A 16,991-nucleotide genomic window follows, 5' to 3' on the forward strand; every position below is an offset into this window, starting at 1 on the left:
ACAAGTACACAGTGGGAAGTCAGAATGTCATGAAAGTGAGATGGAGCCTGCATGTTAATGGCACAAATTGGCAAGCTTGACCACAGAGACTTGCAGTTGCGTGATTACTTCCTTGAGACTGATGTCACTGCAAATGCTGGTGGTGAAGAAGTCATCTTGCAGAGAGATCTAAGTCTTAAAAGGAAGGAAATAAAATAAAAGATGGAGAAACGCAGCTATTCTGGCAGCATCTGTGGAGGGTGAAATAAAGTTAATATTTTGAGTCTAATAAGATCATTCCTTAATTTAAAATCTTCAGTATTGCTCTGCTTTTATTCTAGTTCTGAATGGATCATGACCCCAACATAAACTATTTTTTTCACACTCCAAAAGCACACACACCAACGTAACAGTCACAATCTGACTAACCAATGCCTAAGAGTTGCATTAACTGCTAAATACATGGACCAGCCCAAAATAAATTCTGTCTCTCCGTCTTGGAATGCTTGTTGAAAGCAGGACCAAAAGAGTTTGTGGAGCAATTCAACAGCAAGAAAGATATTGTAGTGGTAAGGGGCCACAAAAGGAGAATTGGGTCTCAGGCAATAGCTAGTCATAAACGAGATGAGGATTTTTTTTTCCCAGTCATGGATGGTAGAAGTTAATGATGATCAAGGAGTGAATGTTGAGGAAGACATGGAAGTGATTAGAGATAACATCTACAAACTACCAACTGAGTAACTCATTTGCTGACGGTGTGATCCTTCTATGCACAAATTTGTCTTTGCATACACATGACATTTGTGGCAAAAAGCTATTTGATGTAAATATATATTATCTCTTTCTTGTCAGCAATCAAGATTTAGGAGGGAATGAGGCCATATAGGATCACAATAGGCTAGAAAGGTAGAGTATTTCTAATGTATGCATGGGATGAGGACTTCACTGATTTGGCTAGCATTTAATGCATCCTAATTGCCCTGGACAAGACAAAAAAGTCATCGTTTTGAACTGCTGCAGCTCTTGAGACACTGACAGTGCTATTAGGAAGAGAATTTGAGGACTTTGATATAACTACAGTGAATGAATAGTGATACAATTCAAGATGATGTGGGGCTTGAAGAGATCTTTCAGGTGGTGGTTTTCCCTTGCGTCTGCTGCCCTCTTTGTCTAGGTGGTAGAGGCTGCAATTTTCGAAGGGGCTGCCTGAAGAGTTTTGGTGAGTTACTACAATGCATCTTGTATGCACTGCTGCTACTGAGCATCGGTGTTGGAGCAAATGGATGTTGAAAGTGGTGGATGGGGTGCCAATCAAGCAGACTGTTTTGACCTGTATAGTTTCAAGCTTTTTGAGTGTCATATTCCCCTAGTCAAGTGGGAAGCATTCCATCACACTCTAAGCTTATGGTTTACAGATAGTGGACAGACACAAGAGAGCCAGGAGATGAGTTGCCCACCACAAATTTCCTAACATCCAAACTAATCTTGTAGCATAGCATTATTTGGCTGGTCCAGTCAATAAATACTCAATGGCAACCCCTAGGATTTTGGTAGTGAGGCATTTATAAGACCGTAAGATATAGGGGTAGAGTTAGGCCATTTAGCCTATCAGGTCTGCTCTGCCATTCAATCATGGCTGATATGTTCCCCAACCCCAATCTCCTGCCTTCTCCCCGTAACCCTTGATCCCCCTTTCAATCAAGAACCAATCCACCAAGAACCTAACCATACCCTCAATGACTTGGCCTCCACAACACTCGATGGCAATGAGTTCCACAGATTAACCACCTTTTGGCTGAAGAAATTCCACCTCAATCCAGTTCTTAAGGGTCGTCCCTTCACTCTGAGACTATGCCCTCAGGTCCTAGTCTCTCCTACTCGTGGAAACATCTTCTCCATGTCCACACTTTCCAGGTCTCTCAGTATTCTGTAAATTTCAATCAGATCCCTGCCTTATCCTTCTAAACTCCATCACGTACAGACCCAGAGTTCTCAATTGCTCCTCACATGACAAGCCCTTCATCCCTGGGATCACTCCTATAAATCTTCTCTGGACTCTCTCCAATGCACATCCTTGCTTAGATTTGGGGCTCAAAACTGCTCACAACATTTCAAATGCGGTCTTACCAGTACCTAATAAAGTTTCAGCATTCATCTCCTCTCTTGTATTCTAGCCCTCTTGAATGTAAACATTGTACTTGCCTTCCTAACTGCTAGCTGAACCTGTATACTAACCTTGGGAGTCCTGAACTAGGACCCCCAAGTTCCTTTGTGCTTCAGATTTCTGAAGACTTTCCCCATTTAGAAAATAGTCTATGCCTCTGTTGTTTATTCCAAAGTGCATAACCTCACAATTTCCCACATGCTCTCTCTCCTAGCATGTCCAAGTCCTTCTGCAGCATCTCCATTTCCTCAACAGTACCTATCCCTCTATCTAACCTTGTGTCACCTGCAAACTTAGCAACAGTGACCTCAGTTTTTCATCCAGATCATTAATGTATAATATGAGTAGTTATGGTCCCAACATTAACCCCTGTGGAACTCCACTCGCCACTGCCTGCCATCCTGAAAAGGACCCCTTTATCCCCACTCTCTGCCTTCTAACAGTCAACCAATCCTCTATCCATGCCAGTACATGACTCCTACATATCTTATTTAGTCGCCTCTTTTGTGATGCTTTGTCAAAGGCCTTCTGGAAATTCAAACAGATCATGTACACCGGCTCTCCTTTGTCCAACTTGCTTGTTACCTCCTCAAAGAATTGTAACAGATTCATCAGATATGACCTCCTCTTGATGAAGCTGTGCTGACTCAGTCCTATTTAACAATTCCAAATACTCTGGAATCTCATCCTTAATAATGGTCTCTAAAATATTACCAATGACTGAGTTCAGGCTTACTGGCCTCTAATTTCCTGTCTTCTGCCTCCTTCCATTCTTAAACAGGTGTGTTACATTAGCCATTTTCCAGTCCTCTAGGACCCTTCCTGACTCCAGTGATTCCTGAAAGATCACTACCGTTGCTACAATCTCCTCAGTTATCTCTTCCAGAGCCCAGAGTTGTAGTCCATCTGATCCAGGTGGTTTATCCACCTTCAGACCTTTCAGCTTCCCAGCACCTTTCACTTAGTGATGGCCACTACACTCTGCACAGATGTTGTGCCTTCTGATTCTATATCATTTCTTGCTTTCGATTCAATCTCATTTCTTACTAACAAGGGAACACCACCTCCTCAGCCCATCTGCCTGTTCTTTTGACAGGATGTGTATTATTGCATATTTAGTTCCCAGCCCATTCAGCAGTGGTAATGCCATTGAATGTCAAAGGGTGATCATTAGATTCTCTCTTGCTGAAGATGGTCATTGTTTGGCACCTACGTAGTTCAGATGTTTCTCTCCATTTTTCAGCTCAGTCTAGGACTTGCTTCCTACAGATACACATTGCTTCAGAATCTAAGGCGTTGTGAATGGTGCTGTACGTAATCATCAGCAAACATCCTCACTTTGGACCTTATAGTGGAGTTACATAGGGTCAACCTGCAGGCAAAGTTTAAAAAGTCAAAACTTGTAGAATAATGCTAGAGGCCTACCAGACGTACACTTGGGAAAAATAGAATGATGTGGAACAGATCAGAATAATGACCTTCTTGGAAGGAATTCAAGTGGACATTTTGCTTGGAATGAGTCATGGGTCAGTTCAGTGTAAGCGGTAGGCTGAAAGAACCAGTGCTATGGCAGGCACCAAACATGAAGCAGACAGAATGTTCCTAGAACTGTGGTAGGAGGAATGGTTCACTTATGAGCAACACCGGGAGAGGCGCTGGAGAGACAAGTTATCCAAGTTAGGATGGAAGAGGGAATGTGGAGGTATTAGGAAGGGACAGAGGTTTTGAGTGAAGGGAAAGGAAAAGAAAACAGTGTGGAGCTAAAAGGCAGCTGACAAAGGAGTAGTGGAGGAGATCACGATATGGTGATTCACCAATCCCACTATAAGCGGCTTGGGGCCTGTGAATGGTGAGGGTGTACATGTTGATGAACACAGTGTGCATTGATCAGCAAGATAATGGATAGGGTTGGATGACAAGTGGAGAAAATTATTGAAGTAATGAACAGTGTGGGCAATGGCTCAGAGCCCTGAAACATTTAAGTCACTGAGAAAGCATCAGTAAACCATCAGCTGCATACCAGATTTGAAAGTATATTAGGCAGCTGGGAACAAAACTCACTGTGCCAAGCTATATAATAAATGCTCGTAGCTTCCTGAAATTGTCTCCACAGAATATGTTTAGATGCAGTATCATAAAGCAACAACTAGATTTGTGGAGCAAAAGCAGGGTTAATGTTTCAGGTCAAGTGACCCTTCCGCAGAACTTCTGCTTTTGTTCCTGATTTCCAGCATCTGCAGTTCTTTGCTTTTTTTTGTTAAGTAACATACTAGATTTGTTAGATTATTGAAGCTGAGTTTGTGTTCTAATTAAACTATACAGCGCAAATTTAGTACAAGCTTTTCCTCTGTAATGAATTAAGTCATGAGAATTGAACTGATTTTTAAAAATTCATTTTGTGGGATGTGGGCATCGCTGGCTGGCCAGCATTTATTGTCCATCCCTAGCTGCCCTTGATGAAGTGGTGGTGAGCTGCCTTCTTGGACCACTGCAGTCTATCTGCTGTGAGTTGACCCATAATGCTTTTGGAAGGGGGGGGAGTGATGGTGGTAATCCAGGATTTTGACCCAGTGACAGTGAAGGAACAGCAATATATTTCCAACTCAGGATGATGAGTGGCTTGGATGGGAATTTTAAGGTGATGGTGTTCCCATATGTCTGCTGCCCTCACCTTCTAAATGGAAGTGGTCATGGGTTTTAAAGGTGTTGTCTGAGGATCTTTGGCAAATTTCAACAGTGCATTGTTTAGATAGTACACACTGCTGCTACTGAGTGTTGGTGGTGGAGGGAGTGGATGCTTGTGGGTGTTGATCAAACAGAGTGCTTTGTCCTGGAGGTGTCAAGTTTCTTGAGTTTTTGGGACTGCACTCATCCAGGCAAGTGGGGAGTATACAATCACACTCCTAACTTGTGACTTGCAGATGGTGGACAGGCTTTGGGAAACTAGCAGGTGAGTTACTCGCTGCAGTATTCCTAGCTCTGACCTGCCCTTGTGGCCAAGTCTTTTCTGGTGGTGAGTTCAGTTGAGTTTCTGATCAGGGGGCAATGGTTAGATTGTCTCTGATGGTCATAGCCAGGCATTTGCGTGGTATGAATGTCACTTGCCACTTGTCAGTCCAAGTCTGGATATTGTCCAGGTCTTGTTGCATTTGGAAATGGACTGCTTCAGTACCTGAGAAGTTGTGAATGATGCTGAACATTGTGCAATCATTGATGAACATCCCCACTTCTGACCTTATGATGGAGGGAAGGTCATTGGAGGGAAGGAATTTAAATCAACAAATTCGGCAGAATATTCAACTAACCAGCAAAGTCATTGTGAAGTAGGTTAATTTGGTTATATTTAGATAGAATCGTTCTTGAGAATTGTTTTTATTATTGCAGTGCTTATTTACTCCAATGTGATACAGACCGATTTCAGAATAAGAGACAATACAGACATAAAAGGGAACTAACAGGCCACTTTTTCACGCAGAGGATGGTGCATGTACGGAATGAGCTGCCAGAGGAAGAAGTGGAGGCTAGTATAAATACAACATTTAAAAGGCACCTGGATGGGTAGAAACAAAAATTGCTGGAAAAACCTGGCAGATCTGGCAGCACCTGTGGAAAGAAAGCAGAATTCATGTTTCGGGTCCGGTGAACCTTCTTCAGAACTGATTGTATCCAGGAAAAGGTTGGTAAACATGCTGAAGATGAGGTGGGTTGGGGGCAACGAGTAAACAATAATTGGAGATACAGCCCAAAAAGAAAAACAGTTGTGCAGACAAAGTAAAGGTCAGCTTCGGAGAATCAGTAGCTGCTAAAGGGGACCATTAGACTCATAGAGTTGTACTGCACGGAAACAGACCCTTCAGTCCAAATCATCCATGCCGACCAGAAAGCCTAAATTAATCTAGTCCCATTTGCCAGCATTTGGTCCATATCCCTCTAAACCCTTACTATTCACATATCCATTCAGATGCCTTTTAAATGTTGTATTTGTACCAGCCTCCCCCACTTCTTCTGGCAGCACATTTGGTACACTCATCCCCTCTGCTGAAAAAGTTGTCCCTTAGGTCCCTTTTAAATCTGTCCCCTCACCTTAAACCTATGCCGTCTAGTTTTGGACTCCCCTACCCTGGGAAAAAGACATTAGCTATTCAGCCTACCCACACACATGATTTTATTAACCACTATAAGGTCACCCCTCAGCCTGCAATGTTCCAGGGAAAATCAACCCAGCTGAATCAGCCTCTCCCTATAGCTCAAACCCTCCAGCCCGGGTAACATCCCTATAAATATTTTCTCTACCCTTTCAAGTTTAACATCTTTCCTATAGCAGGAAGACCCAAATTGAATGTAGTATTCAAAAAGTGGCCCAACCAACGTTCCAACACGATATCCCAACTTCTATACTCAGTTCACTGATCAATTAAGGCAAGTGTACCAAACACCTTCTTCACTACCCTGTCTACCTGTGACTTCTGTCTACCTGTGACTCCACCTTCAAGGAACAATGAACCTACACCCCAATGTCTCTTTGTTCAGCAGCACTCCGCAGGACTCTACCATTAGATGTATAAGTCCTGCTCTGATTTGCCTTACCAAAAATAGTAGGTAACAATGGGATGATTGTAGTAGCAGTCCAATATGATAGCCTGGTATGTGAGTGTTGGAAAGGACATGGGAGAGGGTGCTCAGGTCCCAAAATTATTGCACTTGATATTGAGTCCTGAAGGCTGTAGGGTCTCCAAGTGAAAGATAAAATGCTGTTCCTCCAGCTCGTGTTACGCTTCATAGGAGCACTGCTGCAAGCCTGAGACAAAGTTGTGGGTCACTGGACCTGAAACATGAATTATGGCTTCTCTCCAAAGATGCTGCCAGATCTGCTGAGTTTTTCCAAGAATTCCTGTTTTTGTCCCTTGTTCTATTAGCTTTTGACACTCCGCTTTATTTCCTCTCCCTTTTTTGGATTGATCTTTGTCTTTTTTCTAGCTTTATCCCTTCATGTTGTACTCAGTTTTTTTAAAAAATAGTAATTCATGCCTCTCTTGGAAAGAACCGTTTTTACTTTATTTTTACCAGTCTCTTTGGCTGTTGCATCATGAAATCTCTTGTTATTTAATTTTCCATGGTCTCCACCCTACCTACCACAAATAATCTCCTTTGTTCCTCTTTCTTCCTCTGTCTCCTCCACTGGTTTAAGAAGTCCAAATCATGACAGTATTTCTTTTCTGCTGGAAACACTATCTCTCTTTCTCTCCAGAGATATCTTCTGACCCATTGATTAAAAATTTCCAGTTTTTTTTAAAGTTAATTCATATTTCCAGCATCTGTTTATTTTCTCATTTGGCACATTTCTTTTTCAAGAGCATAGCAAAAACAAAACTAAATTGGGTACATTCCAAATATAGTTCTTGAGAGATCATTGCTGACAAGGTACTCTGAAATTAAAATGTGATTTTACTTTTTCTTTGCTTATTTATAGATCAACAGTCAAAGCCTGTCAATATAATGGAACAATGTCAATATAATGGAAAAAAATTCTTCTCTTCTTAGTCCTAAATTGCCTTCAATGTACTCTGAAACTATGATCACTTGTTCTAAATTGCACACCCAGCAAGACAACATCTCTGCTTCTCAGGTTTGAGTGAATTTGTAGTTCGGGTGCTGCTTGGAGGTGTTGGTGATTTTGCCAAGCTGAGAGATTTGATAACAAATGTTTCGTCCCTTTACAAGGTGACATCCTCAGTGCTGTGGAGCCTCCCGTGAAGTGCTGTTGTCTTGTGCTAGTTCGAATTTATATTGTCTGGTTTTTGCTGCTTCTGGTAGGTGCCAGTTTTGGCTCTGTGTTGTAATGGTTGGTATATTGGATTTAACTCAATGTGTTTGCTGACGGAGTCCGTGGATGAATGCCAAGCCTCCGAGAATTCCCTGGCTGTGCTCTGTTTGGCTTGTCCAATGATAGTAGTGTTGTCCCAGTTGAAAGTGTGGTTTTTCTTGGCTGTGTGTATTGAAACCAAGGACATCTGGTCGTATCGTTTAGTTGCTAGCTGGTGTTCCTGGATGTGGTTTGTTAGTTGTATGCCTGTTTGTCCCACATAGTATTTTATGCAGTCTCCGCATGGTATCTTGTAAACCACATTCCTCCTGTCCGTGCTATCTATTGGGTCTTTAACCTTAGTCAGTTGCTGTCTTAGTGCAGCTGTGTGCTGCCATGATTCCTCGCAGTCTGAGTACAAGTGACTACTACTACTGGCTGGTTTACTACTACTACTGTTACTATTGATGGCTGGTTTACGATACAGAGTGACAACAACAATGTGGGTTCAATCCCCACACTGGCTGAGATTACCATGAAGGGTTCGTCTTCTCAACCCTTCCCCTCACCTGACTCAGGTTAAACCATCACGTCATCTCTCTCTTTCAAATGAAAGAGCAGCCCTGTGATCCGGTACGACAATGGTGACCTTACCTTAAACGGAAATTGCAGAATAAACTCAGCAAGTCTGGCAGCATCTGTGGAAAGAAAACAAAAACAGAATTAATGATTCCAGTCCACTGACTCTTCTTCATAACTCGAAGCTTAACTCTATGTTGTTCTCTCCACTGATGCTGAGTTTCTTCGGTAATTTCTGTTTTTATTTCAGATCTTTCAGCACCCGCAATTCTTCGCTCCGTTTTGGAGAGTTACAACTTGACATGTTAATTTTGGGATGATGTTCCCACGTGGTGCCTCAACTCCTCGTGCGCAGGCGCAGTAGCTGGCACGCCCTTCCTAGCAGGGCGCAGTTGTCATAGCCGGCTCGCCCTTGATAGCACTGCGCAGTCGTCATAGCCGGCTCGCCTTGATAACACTGCGCAGCTGCCGGAAGTCAGCAGGTTGTCGATCGCAGCGGCTGCCGCGGCGATTGCGCAGCCGCACTAGCGGAGCGCAGTACATCTGTGCGGGCGGGACGGAGAGTTGCGCGTGCGCCCAACAGCGAACTCCTGACAACAATGGGCTGACGGTTGGTCACGTGCCGGCGGCGGCTGGGGCGCTGTCACGTGCGGGTCGCCTGGACCCTGGAGCCGCCATGAAGTGGAGCGGGTCGTTCCGTTTGCTCTTGATGTTGTGGCTGACGGCGCCGTCCGGGCAACGAGTGGTCCCAGCCCGGGCATCTCCGTCTCACGCGGAGTCTACCCAGTCCGATGGCGACACTGCGTCGCTGATGATCGAGGCGGACGATGAGGAAGGAGACAACAGTACCACGCCCGATTCGTCCTCCCCCGCCGCCCAGAGCAACGGCGGGGCGTCCCCGCTGAAAATCGAGATCGACATGGAGGAGTCGACGGAGAACGGGATCGGCCAATCCACGGCGGACGCCACCGAGCCCACCTGGCACCCCTACCTCATCAAGATATCGTCGGGCACCGGGACCGCCACTGCCACAGCCACCACCACCACCACCACCACCACCACGAACAGCACCAGCACCAGCCCCCAGTTGGAGGTGCCCGCTGCGGCCTCCCTCGTGGAGGAGACCATCGTCATGCAGCTGCCTGAGCCCAGTCCGGAGATCACGAGCAGCACCATGCCCCCTCCTCTGCTCATCATCGAGGAGCTGACCCCCAGCAGCCCATCGGAGCCCGGCTCGTTGCTGCTGCTGGAGTCGCCGACGCAATCGATCCTCGTCCTGGACGGGAAGGAGCAGAAGCTCAAGAGCAAGAAACAGTCGCTCGCCAAGGCGGAGGGGAAAGCCCCTCCCCACAAGCAGAAAGGCGGCCCACCACCCAAGAAGCAGAAATCCAAATCCCAGATCGAGGCACGCAGCCAGCCGCCGCCCGTCGACCAAACCGCCGGTGACAACGGGACGAAATCTCCAAACGTGTTCTTCCTCGTCAAGGAAGTCGATCAGAACCCGAGCGCCATTCAGCAGCATGAGCTTCCAGTGGCCGTACAAATTATTGGCAGCAATACCAGTGTCCCGGGCATCAGCATTCAGGAGGTGGACAATGTCACTCGTGGCCATGACATCAGCGTCGAAGATGCGAATACTATCGCCAATTCCTCAGACGTCAGCAAGGTCCCAGGCAATGCCGTCGAGGACTTAGGCACCAGCAGCAGTGCTCTGGTTGTCAGTGGCACGGATACAGACACTACGACCACTTCCCCAGACACCAAGGTCCCAGGCAATGCCGTCGAGGACTTGGGCAACAGTAGTAGTGTTATTATCATCAGTGGCACGGATACAAACGCTAACAACAAAACCTCAGTCATCATCGTCACCAGCGTCCCACTTACTGGCATGGAGGACACTAGCACCAACAGTAGTGCTGTGGTCATCAATGGTACAGATACAGACACTATCGCCAAAACCCCAGGCACTAACATCCAAGAGATCAACAACAGCAGCCATGTCCCAGTCGTCACCATCACAGATACAGAGAGTAATACCAAAGCCCCAATCACCAGTGTTCAGGAGAGTGTCACGAGCACTGATGTCCTAGTTGTCATCATAAGTACAGACACTAATTCCAAAGCCTCAGGCACCAATGGCCAGGAGGTTGTCACCAACACTAATTTTGAAGACAACATCCCAGTTACAGACACTAATTCCAAAGCCCAAAGCACTAGTGTCCAGGAGGTTGTCATTGGCACTTATGCCCCAGTCATCAATATCACGAGTACAGACACCAATTCCAAAACCTCGGGCACCGGGACCCTGGATCATGTCACCAACACCAGTGCTCCAGTAATTAACATCACTGAGACCAATGCAGTCACTGAAGTCCTAGCCGTCAGTGTCCAGGGTGTCAACGCTGGCATCATTGTTCCGGTCATTGGTGTTAGTGAGACAGAGTCTGCCACCAAAACACCAGCTGCTATCTTGACCACTCAAGGCACAACTAATAGTGATGAGACGGACTCTGAAGTTGAAGACACTTTTGACATAAGTGACAAAAGAATAAGTGTTACCAATGTTGCGGATAAAATAACGGTCCCAGAACCACAATTCAAAGAAATGTATTTTGATCAGCTTGTGGACCATTTCAGTTTCACCTCCCATCAAAAACTCTATCGTCAAAGATATCTTCTTTCCGGTGAGAGAGGAGCTTTACTTTTGAGTTGTCATTTTGGTACTGATAGGCTAATGGTAGAACAGCGTCTGACGTCCTAATACATTTACTGAGTGAAATCAACCAGTCAGTATGATGTTTGCATCATTAAACATGCTGGTTTGCTATTTAGTAAATTAGCTGATCTTATGGAGGTTGGGATGGGAGAAGGAGCAAATGCCACAGATTCTTGCATGATAATTACAGCTTAAGAAAAGATCAAGTCCAACAACTTTATATGTTGGTCTTTCTGCTCCAACAAACCTTTTCCCATTGTTTGTTCAATGAATTGTTCTGTTCATTTTATTCATAGAATCCCTACAGTGTGGAAACAGGCCCTTTGGCCCAACAAGTCCACACTGACCCTGAGAGCATTCCCCTATAACCCACCTAATCTACACATCCCTGAACGCTACGGGCAATTTAGCATGGCCACTCCACCTAGCCTGCACATCTTTGGACTGTGGGAGGAAACTGGAGCACCTGGAAGAAACCCACACAGACACGGGGAGAATGTGCAAACTCCACACAGACAGTTGCCCAAGGGTGGAATTGAACCCGGGTCCCTGGCACTGTGAGGCAGCAGTGCTAACCACAGAGCCACCATGCAAGTACTTACCTAACTTACCATAAATATATCTGTTCTGTGTGCCCCAGCTATCTGTGCGATAGCAGGTTCTACAATTTAACCCTCTCTGAGTAGTTGCCCTTGAACTTCTTATTGGATTTCTTTTTAGTAACTAGCATATTTATGGCCCCTGGTTTTGGATTCTCCCAGGTAGGAAGCATATTTACATTTTTATCAAATTGAGGCCCAAGACCAGTTCTCAATTTTCTTCCTGTGTAAAGAAGCCCAGTATGTTTAGTCTCTTCTAATTTCTCAGTTTTTGCACCATCTTTGTCTGCACCTTCTTCAGTGTCTCCATTCCTTTATCATAAAGACTAGAGTTGGTTTTATCGCTCCGGTATCAAGGAGAATACACGTCCAGACAAGGTTATTGCTCCTTTCGTTGGAAAGCTACTTTCTTGTCTCGTACGTGCGTATACTGAATGAAAAAGGTTTCCTTTGGTTTACCTGCCAATTTAACACCATCTTGAGTTCTTGAAAGGAAAGTTGCTGCAAGGGTAAGTTGCTGAAAGTCAAAAATTGTATGCTGGGAAAAATTGAAAAATAAAGGGTTATTGAATTAAACAGCTATTTACTAATGCACTACTAAGCCATTCTAAATTATTTAGCAGTGTAAAGGGCAGAATGCCAAGAAAAATGTTCAAATATTTTGTTATAACTCTAACTATTTGAAGCTGGTTTTGAGCACTTCTTAATATTTGCCTATTCCATATGGATGATCCTGAGAAGGCTGTGTTTATTTTCGTTCCTAGTAGATAATGATAGTAATGATAGTAGACGACTGGTGTCCTTGTTTTAATGTTCACTGTGGTAATGCATAGATTGTATGAGACGGAAACAAGCTGTACATTACAACCAGGCCATTTTAGTGTGAATTCCCCAGAGAGGGGGAGGATGTGTCCTAGTTGTATTATTGACAGTTAATCAAGAAAACCTGGGTAATGTTCTGGCAACCTGAGTTGATGGTGGAATTTGCATGTAACAAAATATTGTTTGGAATTGCAAGTCTAATCACAGGGAAACCGGAAATGGAAAAAAAAACCCATCTCGTTCACTAATGTCCTCCATGAAAGGAAATATGCCATCCTTACCTAGTCTAGCTGACACGTGACTTCAGACCAACAGCAATGTGCTTGACTCTCAACTGTGTCCTCTGAAATGGCCACGCAAGCCACTCAGTTGTAACAATCACTACAAAGTCTCAAAAGAGAAATTAAACTGGACAGACTGTCTGACATAAGAAATAAAAATGGCACAGACAACCCTGCAAAGTCCTCCTTGCCGCTGGGGACTAGTGCCAAAATAGGGAGAGTATTCCCACACAGACTATTCAAGCAACAGCCTAACATATTCATACTCACGGAATCATATCTTACACACAATGTCACAGACACCACCACCGTTCCTGGATATGTCTTGTCCCAGCAGCAAGACAGGCCCAGCAGGGGTGACAGCACAGCGGTATGCAATTGGGATGGAGTTGCCCTGGAAGTCTCATGCCATCAGGTCAAACATGGCAGGGAAACCTCCTGCAGATTACCGTGTACCATCCTCGGATAGTTGATGGATCACTGCTCCTCCACGTTGAACAACACTTGGAGAAAGCACTGAGGGTGGCAAGGGGTTAGTATGTACTCTGGGAGACTTTGGTGTCCACTGTGAAGAGTGGCTCGGCAGCAGCATGACTCAGCAAGCTGGTCCAGTTCTAAATGACATTATTGTTAGACTGGGAATTCTGAAAATGGTGAGGGAACCAACAACAGAGAAAAATATTTCAACTTGTCAATCTGCCGCAAGTGCATCTGTCCATGGTCTGTAAGAGTAACCACTACACAGTTCTGTGAAGACAGAGTCCTGTATTCACATTGAAAATACCTTGCACTGTGTGGTGTGATGCTACCAACGTGCTAAGTGGGTTAGACTTTGAACAGATCTAGCAACTCAAGACAGAACATCTATGAGGCGCTGTGGACTAGCAATGGCAGAAGAATTATACTCCAAAATAATCTACAGCCTTGGCACGGCATACCCTACTCCACTGTACTCTTTATGCTGAAAATAAAGCTCTATTTTAAACTAAAAGTAAATATTCCTAACTCCACCACTACCATCTGCTATGGCTCAGTTAAGGGTGGAGGAGAGCATGCCAGGCGCAACACCAGGCATACCTAAGAATGAGGCGTCAGCCTGGTGAAGTTACAAAACAACTGCTTGCCAACATCATAAGCAGCAAAATGATCCCATAACCAATGGATCAGCTGTAAGCGCTGTAGTCCTTCCACATCGGATCATGAATGGTAGGAGACAATTAAACAACTCTCTGGAGGAGGCAGCTCAATGATGGGGCAGTCCAGCGCATCAGTATAAAAAAAATCAGACTGAAACATTCACAACAAATTACTGCCAAGAGCGTTGTGTGGATGATCTATCTCAGCTCCTTCAGAGGTCCCCAGCATTACAGATGCTAATCTTCAACCAATTTGATTTACTATACGTGATATCAAGAAATTGTTGAAGGCTTTGGATACTGCCGAGGCTATGGGTCCTGACAGCATTCTGGCTGTAGGACCGAGCACATGCACCAGAACGTGCCTTGCCCTTGGCGAAGCTGTTCCAGTACAGCAAAGATGCTGGCATCTATCCAGCTTTGTGGAAGGTTGCTCAGGTAAGGCCTATACACAAAAAGTAGGACAAATCCAACCCGGTCAACTGCATCAGTCTACTCTTGATGGTTAGCAGTAAAGTGATGGAAGGTGTCATCAATAATGCTATCAAGCAGCACCTGCTTTAGCAAGAACCTGTTCACTAACACCCAGTTTGGGTTCAGTCAGAGCTACTCAACTCCTGAATTTGTTAGTGTTGATTCAAGCATGGACAAAAGAAAGGTCAGGTGAGAAATACATCACTTGATATCAAGACCCTTTATAACCGAGGGTGGTATCAGTGAGTCCCGGTGAAACTGGAATTGATGGAAATTAGGGAAAATGCTCTGCCAGTTGGTGTCATACCTGGCACATAGATGGTTGTGGTTGTTGCAGGTCAGTCATCCCAGCTCCAGAACATCTCTGCAGGAGTTGCTGAGGTTAGTTTCTTAGGCCCAACATTGTCCAGCTGCTTCATCAATGACCTTCCTTCCATCATAATAGGAGAGACTAGGACCAGAGGCACAACCTCATTCTTCAACCAGAGGGTGGTGAATCTGTGGCACTCAATGCCGCAAAAGGCTGTTGAGGCCAAGTCATTGACCATTCTTAGGATACGGGTAGGTTCTTGATTAGTAAAGAGATCAAGAGTTAGAAACATATCGGCCATGATCGAATGATGGAGCAGACTTGATGGGCCGAATGACCTGTTTCTGCTTGTATATGTTATGGTCTTATAAAGTCAGACGTGGGGATGCTTGCAATGATTGTGCAATGTTTTTCAGCACCGTTGTACACTCCTCAGATACTGAAGCAGTCCATTTCCAATACAATACAAAATCCAAATACAATGGCTTGGGCTGAAATGTGTTAACTAACCTTTGTGCCTCACAAATGCCAGGCAATGACCATCTCCAATGAGAGACCATCTAACCACTACCCCTTGGACATTTCATGGCATTACCATAACTGGAACCCCACATCCTCGGGAGTTGCCACGACCAGAAATTGAACTGAACACAGTGGCTACAAGAGCAAGTCAGAGGCTAGGAATATTGAAGTGAATAACTCACTTTCTGACTCCCCAAAGCCTGTCCATCATCTACAAGGCGCGAGTCAGGAGCGTGATGATTATTTGTACTTGCCTGGGTGAGTGTGGCTCCAACAACATGCAAGGTTTTTGGTACCAGCCAGGAAGAAGCATTACTTTTAATTGACACCACAACCACAAACACTTAGTCATTCTTCCACCAACTTTCAATAGCAGCACTGTATACTATATAAAAGAAAAACTGCAGAAATTCATCAAAGATCCATGGACCATATTTTCCAAACTCTCAGGCACTACCATCTAGAAGGACAAGAGCATTGTTCCCATCCAAGCTGCTCACCATTCTGACTTGGAAATCTTATTGTTCCTTTAGTGGTGTTGGTTCAAAATCATGGAATTCTCTTCCTAATGGCATTATGGTTTACTTATACCATGTGGATTGCAACAGTTCAAAAAGGCATTTAACGACTACTTTCTCAAGGGCAAAGTGGGACAAGCAATATGTCCATGTCCCAGGAGTGAATTTAAAAAAAAAGTCTGTTCCATCTGGCAGCCCAGCCCGCTTATTGATTCATTTTTTACACTTATCTAAAGTTTGTTTAAAAGTTTATTTTGTTTATATCTTAAATGACTTGCACTGTGGGTGTAGAATTTCTGATTTAACCTAGTGATGATGAAGGAAGGCTGTTGAATGCCTAAATGAAGGTGTATTGCAGCACAGCAGATCACTTGGTATTGAGATTTTTTTAATTAGTTACTGTGATCGGGGAAGAGTTGGGGTGCCTGGAAGTGTTGTTGAAATCTGAATGATGTAGTTCAATTATTGAATATTTTGAGGTTTGTCTTTATCATAGAGTCATTCAACACGCAAACAGACCCTTCAGTCCAACCAGTCCATGCTAACCATAATCCCAAACTAAACTAGTCCCACCTCCTGTGCCTGGCCCACATCTATCCAAACATTTCTTATTCATGTACATATCCAAATATCTTTTAAACATTGTTACTGTACCCGCATCCACCACTTCCTCTGGAAGTTCATTCCACACATGAACCACTCCCTATTTTTAAAAAAAGTTACCCTTCAAGTCTTTTTTTTTAATCTTTCTCTTCTCTCCCACAAATATGCCCCTGAGACTTGAAATTCCCACACCCTAGGGAAAAGACACCTGCCATTCACTTTTTGTATGCTGTTCATAATTTTATAAACCTCTATAAGGTCGCCCCCTCAACCTTCTATGCTCAAGTGAAAAATGTCCCAATCTATCCAGGCTCTCCTTCTAACTCGAACCCTCCATTCCTGACAACATCCTAGTAAATCTTTTCTAAACCCTTACCAGCTTAATATCCTTTATATAGCAGGGCAACCAGAACTGGACACAACACTCCAGAAGAGGCCTCACCAACATTCTGTACAACCTCAACATGCCATTGCTCAGTTCTTTG

General features: G+C 44.4%; 1 protein-coding gene across 2 annotated transcripts in view; it reads left to right on the forward strand.

Annotated features, from left to right (window-relative positions):
• The first annotated feature begins 9,062 nt into the window (after positions 1-9,062).
• LOC109927300 (mucin-5AC-like) overlaps positions 9,063-16,991 on the forward strand; it is a 61,448-nt gene continuing 53,519 nt past the window's right edge. For both annotated transcript variants that reach the window (XM_048613853.1, XM_048613854.1), the window contains exon 1: positions 9,063-11,209. In XM_048613853.1, the coding sequence (XP_048469810.1) occupies positions 9,202-11,209 (2,008 nt within the window). In that variant the 5' untranslated portion in view covers positions 9,063-9,201. The remainder of the gene's footprint in view (positions 11,210-16,991) is intronic.

Source organism: Rhincodon typus, chromosome 28, assembly GCF_021869965.1.
Source record: "Rhincodon typus isolate 14 chromosome 28, sRhiTyp1.1, whole genome shotgun sequence".
NCBI classification, from domain to species: Eukaryota; Metazoa; Chordata; class Chondrichthyes; order Orectolobiformes; family Rhincodontidae; genus Rhincodon; species Rhincodon typus.